Genomic DNA, 13,730 nt, shown 5'->3' with positions numbered 1-13,730 from the left:
GTTATATACACACTGTAGCAGGCAAGGTTCAATATCATTGGGCTTGTATCACAAAATTAAACGAAAACTTAGGCAACTCTGGGAGGCAACTATCCCATGACGTGGAAAATCAGTAACACACAAAATCCAGTACGCCCTCAAGCGACCTAATCCATACACTTTCTACAAAGCGATGCCTGTGACATCACAAGCATCGGCTTCAAACAGAAAGTCATCCTGTACGCCACATTCCGGTCCTCTTAAATGAGAAGCCTTTCTGAACATTTAACAATACTTTGTTCATTTGAAACATTTCAAATTAAGTTTATCCACAATTGCTACTCGCAATAAATCATTGTTCCTTTAAATTCTTCAATTTCTTATACTGTTCAAGTGACCTTTTTTTTCTTCACACCTTTAAATAACTAATCACCTTTAACCTATTTAATGATCTTGACCATTAATATCAACATAAAATATCTGAAGAGTTTCTTTTCAGCAAACAACTAAGTAATTTAAAAGCTTTGACATTTGCATAAAATGCCCCAAGTGTATATCAAATGCACTACATAAAGCAAATATCCTTCTCAACATCACCATGACAACCATATCAGAACTCCCAACACTCCTTGCCAGAATTTAGAATCATTTTGGAAAACATCGACTCCAAAGATAACTGTAAGCAACCATGCTGCTTCCTCACTATAATTCCGACACAGGAATGACACTAAAAATGTTTTAATCCAAAACTAAATCTTCCTACTGACTCAGACGATGGGAGAACTGAGAGTGATGTGTCAAGTTAAACATACAACCAACAACTTGACTGTACCGTAAACCCACATTTTATGTTTGTAAGTAACTTTCTACTCGAGCTTCACATGAAGAGCTGAACTCTTGACCTTTCCTATTTTAATACCCTTTGTATTTGTAACACTGTACTAAAGGCAAACTACATGTATACTACATGTGCCTTGACATGAGGAATGATAAATTACCCATTATGCTTAATTCCTGATAATCAGTCATACTTTCAAATAAAATTTGCATATATTGCATTAATCAACATGACAACTAGTAGAACCTTTCTACACACAACTCACATTTACTGCAACTTAAATGCTGCTAAATGCCATGTTTACATTTTTACACTGGAAAATAACAAATCGTGTCAAAATTTGAAAATTACTCCATAACTTCAAGTGTAATACACTAATGTGCATTAGTTCATGAGTCTTTGAATAGCAAACAGTCATTTTTCTATAAATGTATCAGTTTATGTCTTCTTCTTGTAAGCCGTTCAGTTTCTCAATTCTCAGTTACATGAATCAGTCACTGTTGAGTTGCTATGGTGACTAAATCTGCACTGTAGATCACTAGACGATTCATATCTCAACAAAAAAATTATATCCTCGTGTTGAATACGAATTGTCACATTTTGACACTTTCACGTAAAATAAATGTTGGCGATATCATGACATCACATTTCATGATAATAAAATTTCTGCTCTAATTGGATCCTTCTGATTTCCAATCAAAAATCACTGACAAACGATCTTCATTTGATCATATCTCTGCGACGACATCCTCTGAGACACAAATTCTCCTTGATCACGAAATTTATATATCTCAAAAATTTCTCTTTCTTATATGATTAAACATCACATGATCCATGAATTCCAAATGAGGGCAATTAACAATCTCCTTCCAAAATCAGGCACAATTTCGAGATAGGACGAACAATTACGCTATTCTTTGTCTTGATGTTCGCACTACGGGTGAAGCCTTTCTTGTCTGGGAAAGTTTGAAGTACTCTTCCCAGCAGCCACGAATTCCGCAGAGTGTTTGCATCGGCAACCAGCACCAAGTCACCAATCTGAAGATTGCGATGCGATGGTACCCATCTTTCTCTTCTTTGCAACTGCAGTAAGTACTCTCTAGACCAGCGCCTCCAGAATACGTCGGCGAGATACTGTATTTGACGCCACCTCCTTCTCGAGTAGACATCTGATCTGTCCGTCACTGTTGGTGGCAGTTGCGGCTTCCTGTTCAGCAGAAGTAGGTGATTGGGAGTCAAGGCCTCAAGATCATTGACATCATCTGATACTCTTGTTAGAGGCCTGTTGTTGACGATGCTCTCAATTTCGCAGAAGAGAGTTGTCAGACTTTCACCTGAGAGCACCTGTTGCTTAGTTACTGCCAGTATGAGCTTTCTCACAGTCCCAATCTGCCTTTCCGAGACTCCTCCAAAATGGGAAGCAGTGGGTGGGTTGAATGTCCATTTGATGCCTTTCTGGAGCAGGTCTGCGCTGATTTGAGCTTTGTTCCATCCATCTATTTCTCTTTTCAGCTCTCTCTCAGCGCCCACAAGATTAGTGCCATTATCTGAGAGCATCTCCTTGATATTGCCCCTGCGAGCGATGAAACGACGAATGGCACTGATACAAGAGTCCGTATCCAAAGAATGAGCGACTTCCAAATGAATAGCGCGTGTGGTAAGACATGTAAACATGACTCGATATCTCTTCTCCATGCTGCGACCCCTTTTAACCTCAAAGGGGCCGAAATAGTCAATGCCAACCTTGGAAAATGGAGGCTCGTCAGGTAACAGTCTATTCTCAGGCAGGTCAGCCACCTTCTGACTCATCATCTTCCCTCTTTGCCGCCTGCACATGACACATCTGCTAATCATGCTCCTGATAACTGCTCCTGCTCCAAGCATCCAATACTTCTCACGGAGCACAGAAAGGACATAATTTCTTCCACTATGCCCTGCCTTTACATGAACATCTCTCAAGATCAGATCTGACACGTGACTTCCCTTGGGTAAGACGACTGGGTGTTTAGCTTCTAATGGTAGAGCTGATCTCTCTAATCTTCCTCCAACTCTAACAAGACCCTCGTCTATCTTAGGGTCCAGCTTGTAGAGTTGACTTGTCTTTGTCACTTTACCATCTGAATCGGTCAATGATTCAATCTCCTTCTGGAAGAAACATTTTTGCACGTAATGCAAAATTCTCTTCTCTGCTTTCTGCATGTCGTCGTAACTGATCCTTTTGAAGTCCCTCAGCTCTTGCTCTGTCTGGGTTTTTCCTTTGAGTTTCAACCACTGCATGAACTTCAATAGCCAGCTCACTCCCCTCCTCAGCTTATACCAGGAGGAATATGTGTTGATAAGCCTTTCCAATGACTTCTCCTCTGACTGAGTTGTGAATGCACTGGCATTTTCTGTAGGTGGTTTGATTTCTGGATCACTTGGTGGCACTTGCAGATCAGCAGGAGAGATAGGCCATTCCATCTCATCAGCACATAGGAAGGATGGTCCCTTGAGCCATCTGCCATTGAGCTTGTCTGGTGTTAGACCTCTTGATACATCATCAGCTGGATTCTTTTCTGTGTTGACATATCTCCACTGCCTGGGCTCCGAGGCATCACGGATGGTAGATATCCTGTTAGCCACAAATGTCCGAAAGCGCTTGTTGTCACTGCGGATGTAATGGAAGCGAAGAAAGTCTCTCTGCTCTGGTGGAACTCTAACTTGGTGAAACATTGCCCTTATGTCTCCCATAATGGCTATAGGTTCTTTGCGAAATCTGAGCAAAACACCAAGAAGGTTGTTCGTCAAGTCTGGACCTTGAAGTACCGCATCGTTCAAAGAAGTTCCATTGTACTTGGAAGCACAATCGAAGACAATTCTTGTCTTTTCTGGTTTATTTGGATTGAATACCGGGTGATGCGGTAAGTACCAGACTCCTTCATCCTTCCCAAGATCCTGGTCCTTAACCTCTTCAGCATACCCTTCATCCAACAAAGACCTCATTCCTTCACTGTACTTAGCATGTAGACAATCATCCTTTACCAGTCTTCTCTTCAGTGACTCTAGTCTGGTAAGTGCAACTTGGATGTTATTCGGCAGATCTTCAGGCCTCTTCCGAAATGGAATGGGAAGTTGATAGTGATCACCATCTCTGCAAACTCCTTCCTGCCAGGTCTTCAAAGCTTTCTGATCATTGATGGACATGCTCCTTTCATCATCATGAAGGTATTCTGTCCCTTCTAGCTTCCAAAATTTGTGAACTTGTTCTTCCAGGAGCATGTTACCATCATCAGAGATGAAGCTAGACGAGGCTTGAAAACTCTGTAAACTACTTCCATTTCCAAGCGGACCATTTAACGTCCATCCAAGTATTGTCTTGACAGCATAAACTTCACCAGGTTTACCTGCTTTGATTTCAAGTGGCATCAGGGCTTCAGGCACATCTTGTCCAATCAGTATGGTTACTTGGTTCTTCCCCGTGACTGGAAGATCAATGCCACAAAGATGTTGATATTTCGAAATATCTTCATCCCTGGCCATGTTTGCAGTTCTGATATTAAGGCTCGGACGAGTTAGAAATTCAGCCTCTATCTTCTTGTCTGCTGTGGAACCTTTAACCCTCAACTTGACAGCTTCACATTCCATTGCTCTTTTAGGGCTTTCCAGTGTTGAGACCTGAATGACTTTCCTTTTCCCCTTTGTCTGGAGCACATCTATTAATTCTTGCAGACAGAATGAGTTCGTAGATCCAGTGTCCAGCAAAGCTAAGGTCTCAATGCTTTCTCCACCATCTGCAGCACTGACAGTAACCGGAATTATTGGAAGGGCTACTCTGCAACCTCCGGCCCTCGTGGCATTGGAACTAGCATCAGATGCTACATCATAGTCAGTTTGAGTTGATGAGTCATTCGATTCCCTTCTTGTTCTCCAAGGTGTAGGATTTCCTGAAGATGGTCTCATCCTTCTCCCGGTATGGAGGAACTTGGTATGCCTTTGATTGCACCCCTTGACTGAGCAGGTCCTATTAAGGATGCACTTTGAGGATACATGACCAGGTAACAAGCAATTGAAACAAAGCCTGTTCTTGAAGGCAAAATCAAAGCGTTCATCAGGCTCCATGGCTTTAAATTACTGGCAACCGAAAAGGTCATGGCTGTCCTGACACATGATGCAGTTCTTGGTCGATGAATTCACAGAGGTAGTAAACATGCTTGCCTGACCTCTACTTGACACAGTTCTTTCCTTAACAATCCTTGCATTTCCTAGATTCTTTGGTCCACCCATAAGTAAGGCTCCAAATACAGGATCATTGAGTTCATCAGCTGCACCGGTGATGAATTCAACTGCATGCTGGATGTTAGGCTGTCTGCCACTATCCCTGATGGTCTTTACGAAACGCAACCACCGGCTCTTCAGATGGAATGGCAAACGTTCAATGACCTTCACCAGCTCACTTCTGCTGCTCATCTCGTGAAGCATCCCAAGGGCCATCAAAGTTTCAGCACAGGTCTTTAGCTGATCAGCGAAATCCCTCAGATGTTTAGGATTGCTCTGAATAACTGGACCTTCGGTGACCTTCCTAATCCAGGCGTCACTGATCTTATGGTCACTTCCAAAGCGATCCATCAGAAGCGTTCTGGCATGAAAGTACCCATCATCTTGATGCATCATGAGACAACATTGGATTATGTCTTTGGCAGCTCCAGTACAAAGATGATACAACTTGAGCAGCTTGGCGTTATTGTCCAATGACGAATTTCCAATGACACTATCAAATGATCGTATGAACTCAAAGAAATTCAACGGGTTACCATCAAAAGACATAATGTTGGTACTTGAAATTGTGATGGCTTCCAACAGTTGTTGATGTTGTCTCTGTCCTTGCTGTAGATGATGTAAGATGTCAGAGTCCATCTTACCAGTTATCTTTTCATCTTGACTGGTCAGTGTCAGGTTTTCACCTGCCGGCTTCATTCTCGTTCTAACAGGAGTTGATGAACCTTGTTGTGAAGGTTCAGACTTGGAAGGCTCAGTCTTCTGTTCTATGGACCGAGTACCTCTATATACAGTTTCCTCCGCTTCCGCGATCTTTAATCTAGTCTTCAGAAGAAGCTCAGCTTTCCGTTGTTTAAGCTTCATTTCTTCTATCTCAAGTTCTTGTTGGTCTTTAAGAGCTGCTACTTCTGCGGCTAAGGCAGCTCTCTTAGCCTTCGCCCGTATCCTCCAACTCGCCGAGGTGGTGCTACTCCCCCTTTGGCTAGCATGAGTCCTCAGGTCTAATACTGTCCGACTTGTGGTCCTTGAAGGTAACCTCTGGATCTGTGCTGCCATCCATGCCGGTTACGCTCATGATGGAGGATATGACAGTCACACAAGTTGATATTGAACTGTTGTGATGTACGATTTGGCGAACCAACCCAGATGCCCTGGACCCATAGTAAAGACACCGAACCGCTGTAATTTGGTTATATACACACTGTAGCAGGCAAGGTTCAATATCATTGGGCTTGTATCACAAAATTAAACGAAAACTTAGGCAACTCTGGGAGGCAACTATCCCATGACGTGGAAAATCAGTAACACACAAAATCCAGTACGCCCTCAAGCGACCTAATCCATACACTTTCTACAAAGCGATGCCTGTGACATCACAAGCATCGGCTTCAAACAGAAAGTCATCCTGTACGGCACAGTGTGTATGACCTCTGTCGAATCAAAATTATGTCATTCCGGATCATTTTATGAAATGTGAAAAATGACATTTTTTTGATAAAAATGGCAAGGGGTAAGCCTATCATTTTTGGCCAAAATTCATGAATTTGCAAATGGCCCATTTTCATATCTTTTTTTTATCTCTAAAGGTGTGTATGACCTCTGTCTAATAAAAAAAATGTAATTGCAGATCATTCCATGAAATGTGAAAAATGACACTTTTTGACAAAAAATGGCAAAAGGTTAGCCTATCATTTTTTGACAAAATTCATGAATTTTCAAATGTCCAATTTTCACATCTTTTCATCTCTAGAAGGTGTGTATAACCTCTGTCTCATCAAAATTATGTCATTCCGGATCATATGAAATCTGAAAAATGACATTTTTGGGATAAAAATGGCAAGGGGTAAGCCTATCATTTTTTGCCAAAATTCATGAATTTTCAAATGGCCCATTTTCATATCTTCTCATCTCTTAAAGGTGTGTATGACCTCTGTCGAATTAAAAAAATGTAAGTTGCAGATGAGTCAAGAAATATGGAAATATGACACTTTTTGACAAAAATGACATGGGGTTAGCCCATCATTTTTGGCCTAAATTCATGAACTTGCAAATGGCTAATTTTCATATCTTTTCATCTCTAGAACATGTGTATAACCTCTGTCTAATCAAAATAATGTCATTCCGGATCATTATATGAAATGTGAAAAATGACATTTTTTTGATAAAAATGGCAAAAGGTAAGCCTATCATTTTTGGCCAAAATTCATGAATTTGCAAATGGCCCATTTTCATATCTTTTTTTTATCTCTAAAGGTGTGTATGACCTCTGTCTAATAAAAAAAATGTAATTGCAGATCATTCCATGAAATGTGAAAAATGACACTTTTTGACAAAAAATGGCAAAAGGTTAGCCTATCATTTTTTGACAAAATTCATGAATTTTCAAATGTCCAATTTTCACATCTTTTCATCTCTAGAAGGTGTGTATAACCTCTGTCTCATCAAAATTATGTCATTCCGGATCATATGAAATCTGAAAAATGACATTTTTGGGATAAAAATGGCAAGGGGTAAGCCTATCATTTTTTGCCAAAATTCATGAATTTTCAAATGGCCCATTTTCATATCTTCTCATCTCTTAAAGGTGTGTATGACCTCTGTCGAATTAAAAAAATGTAAGTTGCAGATGAGTCAAGAAATATGGAAATATGACACTTTTTGACAAAAATGACATGGGGTTAGCCCATCATTTTTGGCCTAAATTCATGAACTTGCAAATGGCTAATTTTCATATCTTTTCATCTCTAGAACATGTGTATAACCTCTGTCTAATCAAAATTATGTCATTCCGGATCATTATATGAAATGTGAAAAATGACATTTTTTTGATAAAAATGGCAAAGGGTAAGCCTATCATTTTTGGCCAAAATTCATGAATTTGCAAATGGCCCATTTTCATATCTTTCATCTCTTCAAGGTGTGTATGACCTCTGTCTATTCAAAATATGTAATTTTAGATCATTTCATGAATTGTGAAAAATGACAATTTTTGACCAAAATGGCAAGGGGTTAGCCCATCGTTTTTGGCCAAAATTCATGAATTTGCAAATGGCTGATTTTCATATGTTTTCATATCTAGAAGGTGTGTATGACCTTTGACAAATCAAAAAATGTAATTGCAGATCATTTCATGAAATGTTAAAAATGACACTTTTTGACAAAAAATGGCAAAGGGTTAGCCCATCATTTTTGGCCAAAATTTATGAATTTGTAAATGGCCCAATTTCATATCTTGTTATCTCTAGAAGTTGTGAATGACCCTTTGTCTGATCAAAAAATGTATTTGCAGATCATTTCATGAAATGTGAAAAATGACACTTTTTTGACAAAAATGGCAAGGGGTTAGCCCATCATTTTTTTGCCAAAATTCATGAATTTTCAAATGGCCCATTTTCATATCTTTTCATCTATAGAAGGTGTGTATGACTATTCTCTTTTCAAAACATGTAATTTAAGATCATTTCATGAATTGTGAAAAATGACACTTTTTGACAAAACTGGCAAGGGGTTAGCCCATCATTTTTGGCCCAAAATTCATGAATTTGCAAATGGCCGATTTTCATATGTTTTCATCTCTAGAAGGTGTGTATAACCTTTGACAAATCAAAAAATGTAATTGCAGATCATTTCATGAAATGTTAAAAACGACACTTTTTTGACAAAACTGGCAAGGGGTTACCCATCACTTTTGGCCAAAATTCATGAATTTGCAAATGGCTAATTTTCATATCTTTTTATCTCTTAAAGGTGTGTATGACCTTTGACAAATCATAAAATGTAATTGCAGATCATTCCATGAAATGTGAAAAATGACACTTTTTGACAAAAAATGGCAAAGGGTTAGCCCATCATTTTTGGCCAAAATTCATGAATTTGCAAATGGCCGATTTTCATATGTTTTCATCTCTAGAAGGTGTGTATAACCTTTGACAAATCAAAAAATATTATTGCAGATCATTTCATGAAATGTTAAAAACGACACTTTTTGACAAAACTGGCAACGGGTTAGCCCATCATTTCTTGGCCAAAATTCATGAATTTTGAAATGTCCCATTTTCATATCTTTTTATCTCTAAAGGTGTGTATGACCTCTGTCGAATCAAAAAATGTAATTGCAGATCATTTCATGAAATGTGAAAAATGACACTTTTTGGACAAAAATGGCAAGGGGTTAGCCTATCATTTTTGGCCAAAATTCATGAATTTTCAAATGGCCCATTTTCATATCTTTTCATCTCTAGAAGGTGTGTATGACTATTCTCTTTTCAAAACATGTAATTTAAGATCATTTCATGAATTGTGAAAAATGACACTTTTTGACATAAATGGCAAGGGGTTATCCCATCATTTTTGGCCAAAATTCATGAATTTGCAAATGGCCGATTTTCATATGTTTTCATCTCTAGAAGATGTGTATAACCTTTGACAAATCAAAAAATGTAATTGCAGATCATTTCATGAAATGTGAAAAATGACACTTTTTTGACAAAAATGGCAAGGGGTTAGCCCATCATTTTTTTGCCAAAATTCATGAATTTGCAAATGGCCCATTTTCATATCTTTTCATCTCTAGAAGGAGTGTATGACCTCTGTCTATTCAAAATATGAAATTTTAGATCATTTCATGAATTGTGAAAAATGACAATTTTTGACCAAAATGGCAAGGGGTTAGCCCATCATTTTTGGCCAAAATTCATGAATTTGCAAATGGCCGATTTTCATATGTTTTTATCTCTAGAAGGTGTGTATAACCTTTGACAAATCAAAAAATATAATTGCAGATCATTTCATGAAATGTTAAAAACGACACTTTTTGACAAAACTGGCAAGGGGTTAGCCCATCATTTTTGGCCAAAATTCATGAATTTTGAAATGTCCCATTTTCATATCTTTTTATCTCTAAAGGTGTGTATGACCTCTGTCGAATCAAAAAATGTTATTGCAGATCATTTCATGAAATGTGAAAAATGACACTTTTTTGACAAAAATGGCAAGGGGTTAGCCTATCATTTTTGGCCAAAATTCATGAATTTTCAAATGGCCCATTTTCATATCTTTTCATCTATAGAAGGTGTGTATGACTATTCTCTTTTCAAAACATGTTACTTAAGATCATTTCATGAATTGTGAAAAATGACACTTTTTGACATAAATGGAAAAGGGTTATCTCATCATTTTTGGCAAAAATTCATGAATTTTCAAATGTCCTATTTTCATATCTTTTTATCTCTTAAAGGTGTGTATGACCTCTGTCGAATCAAAAAATGTAATTGCAGATCATTTCATGAAATGTGAAAAATGACACTTTTTTGACAAAAATTGCAAGGGGTTAGCCCATGATTTTTTTGCCAAAATTCATGAATTTGCAAATGGCCCATTTTCATATCTTTTCATCTCTAAAGGAGTGTATGACCTCTGTCTATTCAAAATATGAAATTTTAGATCATTTCATGAATTGTGAAAAATGACATTTTTTGACCAAAATGGCAAGGGGTTAGCCCATCATTTTTGGCCAAAATTCAAGAATTTGCAAATGGCCGATTTTCATATGTTTTCATCTCTAGAAGGTGTGTATCACCTTTGACAAATCAAAAAATGTAATTGCAGATCATTTCATGAAATGTTAAAAACGACACTTTTTGACAAAAAATGGCAAAGGGTTAGCCCATCATTTTTGGCCAAAATTCATGAATTTGCAAATTTGCTGATTTTCATATGTTTTCATCTCTAGAAGGTGTGTATAACCTTTGACAAATCAAAAAATGTTATTGCAGATCATTTCATGAAATGTGAAAAATGACACTTTTTTGACAAAAATGGCAAGGGGTTAGCCTATCATTTTTGGCCAAAATTTATAAATTTTCAAATGGCCCATTTTCATATCTTTTCATCTATAGAAGGTGTGTATGACTATTCTGTTTTCAAAACATGTAATTTAAGATCATTTCATGAATTGTGAAAAATGACACTTTTTGACATAAATGGAAAGGGGTTATCCCATCATTTTTGGCAAAAATTCATGAATTTTCAAATGTCCTATTTTCATATCTTTTTATCTCTTAAAGGTGTGTATGACCTCTGTCGAATCAAAAAATGTAATTGCAGATCATTTCATGAAATGTGAAAAATGACACTTTTTTGACAAAAATGGCAAGGGGTTAGCCCATCACTTTTGTCCAAAATTCATGAATTTGCAAATGGCTAATTTTCATATCTTTTCATCTCTAAAGGAGTGTATGACCTCTGTCTATTCAAAATATGAAATTTTAGATCATTTCATGAATTGTGAAAAATGACAATTTTTGACCAAAATGGCAAGGGGTTAGCCCATCATTTTTGGCCAAAATTCAAGAATTTGCAAATGGCCGATTTTCATATGTTTTCATCTCTAGAAGGTGTGTATCACCTTTGACAAATCAAAAAATGTAATTGCAGATCATTTCATGAAATGTTAAAAACGACACTTTTTGACAAAAAATGGCAAAGGGTTAGCCCATCATTTTTGGCCAAAACTCATGAATTTGCAAATTTGCTGATTTTCATATGTTTTCATCTCTAGAAGGTGTGTATAACCTTTGACAAATCAAAAAATGTTATTGCAGATCATTTCATGAAATGTAAAAAATGACACTTTTTTGACAAAAATGGCAAGGGGTTGGCCTATCATTTTTGGCCAAAATTCATGAATTTTCAAATGTCCTATTTTCATATCTTTTTATCTCTTAAAGGTGTGTATGACCTCTGTCGAATCAAAAAATGTAATTGCAGATCATTTCATGAAATGTGAAAAATGACACTTTTTTGACAAAAATGGCAAGGGGTTAGCCCATCATTTTTTTGCCAAAATTCATGAATTTTCAAATGGCCCATTTTCATATCTTTTCATCTATAGAAGGTGTGTATGACTATTCTGTTTTCAAAACATGTAATTTAAGATCATTTCATGAATTGTGAAAAATGACACTTTTTGACATAAATGGAAAGGGGTTATCCCATCATTTTTGGCAAAAATTCATGAATTTTCAAATGTCCTATTTTCATATCTTTTTATCTCTTAAAGGTGTGTATGACCTCTGTCGAATCAAAAAATGTAATTGCAGATCATTTCATGAAATGTGAAAAATTACACTTTTTTGACAAAAATGGCAAGGGGTTAGCCCATCATTTTTTTGCCAAAATTCATGAATTTTCAAATGGCCCATTTTCATATCTTTTCATCTATAGAAGGTGTGTATGACTATTCTCTTTTCAAAACATGTAATTTAAGATCATTTCATGAATTGTGAAAAATGACACTTTTTTGACAAAAATGGCAAGGGGTTAGCCCATCATTTTTTTGCCAAAATTCATGAATTTGCAAATGGCCCATTTTCATATCTTTTCATCTCTAAAAGGAGTGTATGACCTCTGTCTATTCAAAATATGAAATTTTAGATCATTTCATGAAATGTGAAAAATGACACTTTTTTGACAAAAATGGCAAGGGGTTAGCCCATCATTTTTGGCCAAAATTCATGAATTTGCAAATGGCCGATTTTCATATGTTTTCATCTCTAGAAGGTGTGTATAACCTTTGACAAATCAAAAAATGTAATTGCAGATCATTTCATGAAATGTTAAAAACGACACTTTTTGACAAAAAATGGCAAAGGGTTAGCCCATCATTTTTGGCCAAAATTCATGAATTTGCAAATTTGCTGATTTTCATATGTTTTCATCTCTAGAAGGTGTGTATAACCTTTGACAAATCAAAAAATGTTATTGCAGATCATTTCATGAAATGTGAAAAATGACACTTTTTTGACAAAAATGGCAAGGGGTTAGCCCATCATATTTGGCCAAAATTCATGAATTTTGAAATGTCCCATTTTCATATCTTTTTATCTCTAAAGGTGTGTATGACCTCTGTCGAATCAAAAAATGTAATTGCAGATCATTTCATGAAATGTGAAAAATGACACTTTTTTGACAAAAATGGCAAGGGGTTAGCCTATCATTTTTGGCCAAAATTCATGAATTTTCAAATGGCCCATTTTCATATCTTTTCATCTATAGAAGGTGTGTATGACTATTCTCTTTTCAAAACATGTTACTTAAGATCATTTCATGAATTGTGAAAAATGACACTTTTTGACATAAATGGAAAAGGGTTATCTCATCATTTTTGGCAAAAATTCATGAATTTTCAAATGTCCTATTTTCATATCTTTTTATCTCTTAAAGGTGTGTATGACCTCTGTCGAATCAAAAAATGTAATTGCAGATCATTTCATGAAATGTGAAAAATGACACTTTTTTGACAAAAATGGCAAGGGGTTAGCCCATGATTTTTTTGCCAAAATTCATGAATTTGCAAATGGCCCATTTTCATATCTTTTCATCTCTAAAGGAGTGTATGACCTCTGTCTATTCAAAATATGAAATTTTAGATCATTTCATGAATTGCGAAAAATGACAATTTTTGACCAAAATGGCAAGGGGTTAGCCCATCATTTTTGGCCAAAATTCAAGAATTTGCAAATGGCCGATTTTCATATGTTTTCATCTCTAGAAGGTGTGTATCACCTTTGACAAATCAAAAAATGTAATTGCAGATCATTTCATGAAATGTTAAAAACGACACTTTTTGACAAAAAATGGCAAAGGGTTAGCCCATCAT

General features: G+C 36.6%; 1 protein-coding gene across 1 annotated transcript; it reads right to left on the bottom strand.

Moving 5' to 3' along the window:
• Positions 1-4,924: 4,924 nt before the first annotated feature.
• On the bottom strand, positions 4,925-6,127 carry LOC105446916. Its single transcript, XM_011684330.2, has one exon. The coding sequence runs from the start codon at positions 6,125-6,127 to the stop codon at positions 4,925-4,927; it is 1,203 nt and encodes a 400-aa protein (XP_011682632.1).
• Between the last annotated feature and the right edge of the window lie 7,603 nt (positions 6,128-13,730).

This window comes from Strongylocentrotus purpuratus, unplaced genomic scaffold (assembly GCF_000002235.5).
Source record: "Strongylocentrotus purpuratus isolate Spur 01 unplaced genomic scaffold, Spur_5.0 spur5_scaffold_21, whole genome shotgun sequence".
Taxonomy (NCBI): domain Eukaryota; kingdom Metazoa; phylum Echinodermata; class Echinoidea; order Camarodonta; family Strongylocentrotidae; genus Strongylocentrotus; species Strongylocentrotus purpuratus.
The sequence above is the reverse complement of the archived record's forward strand: the minus strand, read 5'-3'. Positions and strand labels throughout refer to the sequence as shown.

Coding starts and splice junctions, on each gene's coding strand:
- LOC105446916 (XM_011684330.2), bottom strand. CDS start 6,127: ATGGCAGCACAGATCCAGAGGTTACCTTCAAGGACCACAAGTCGGACA.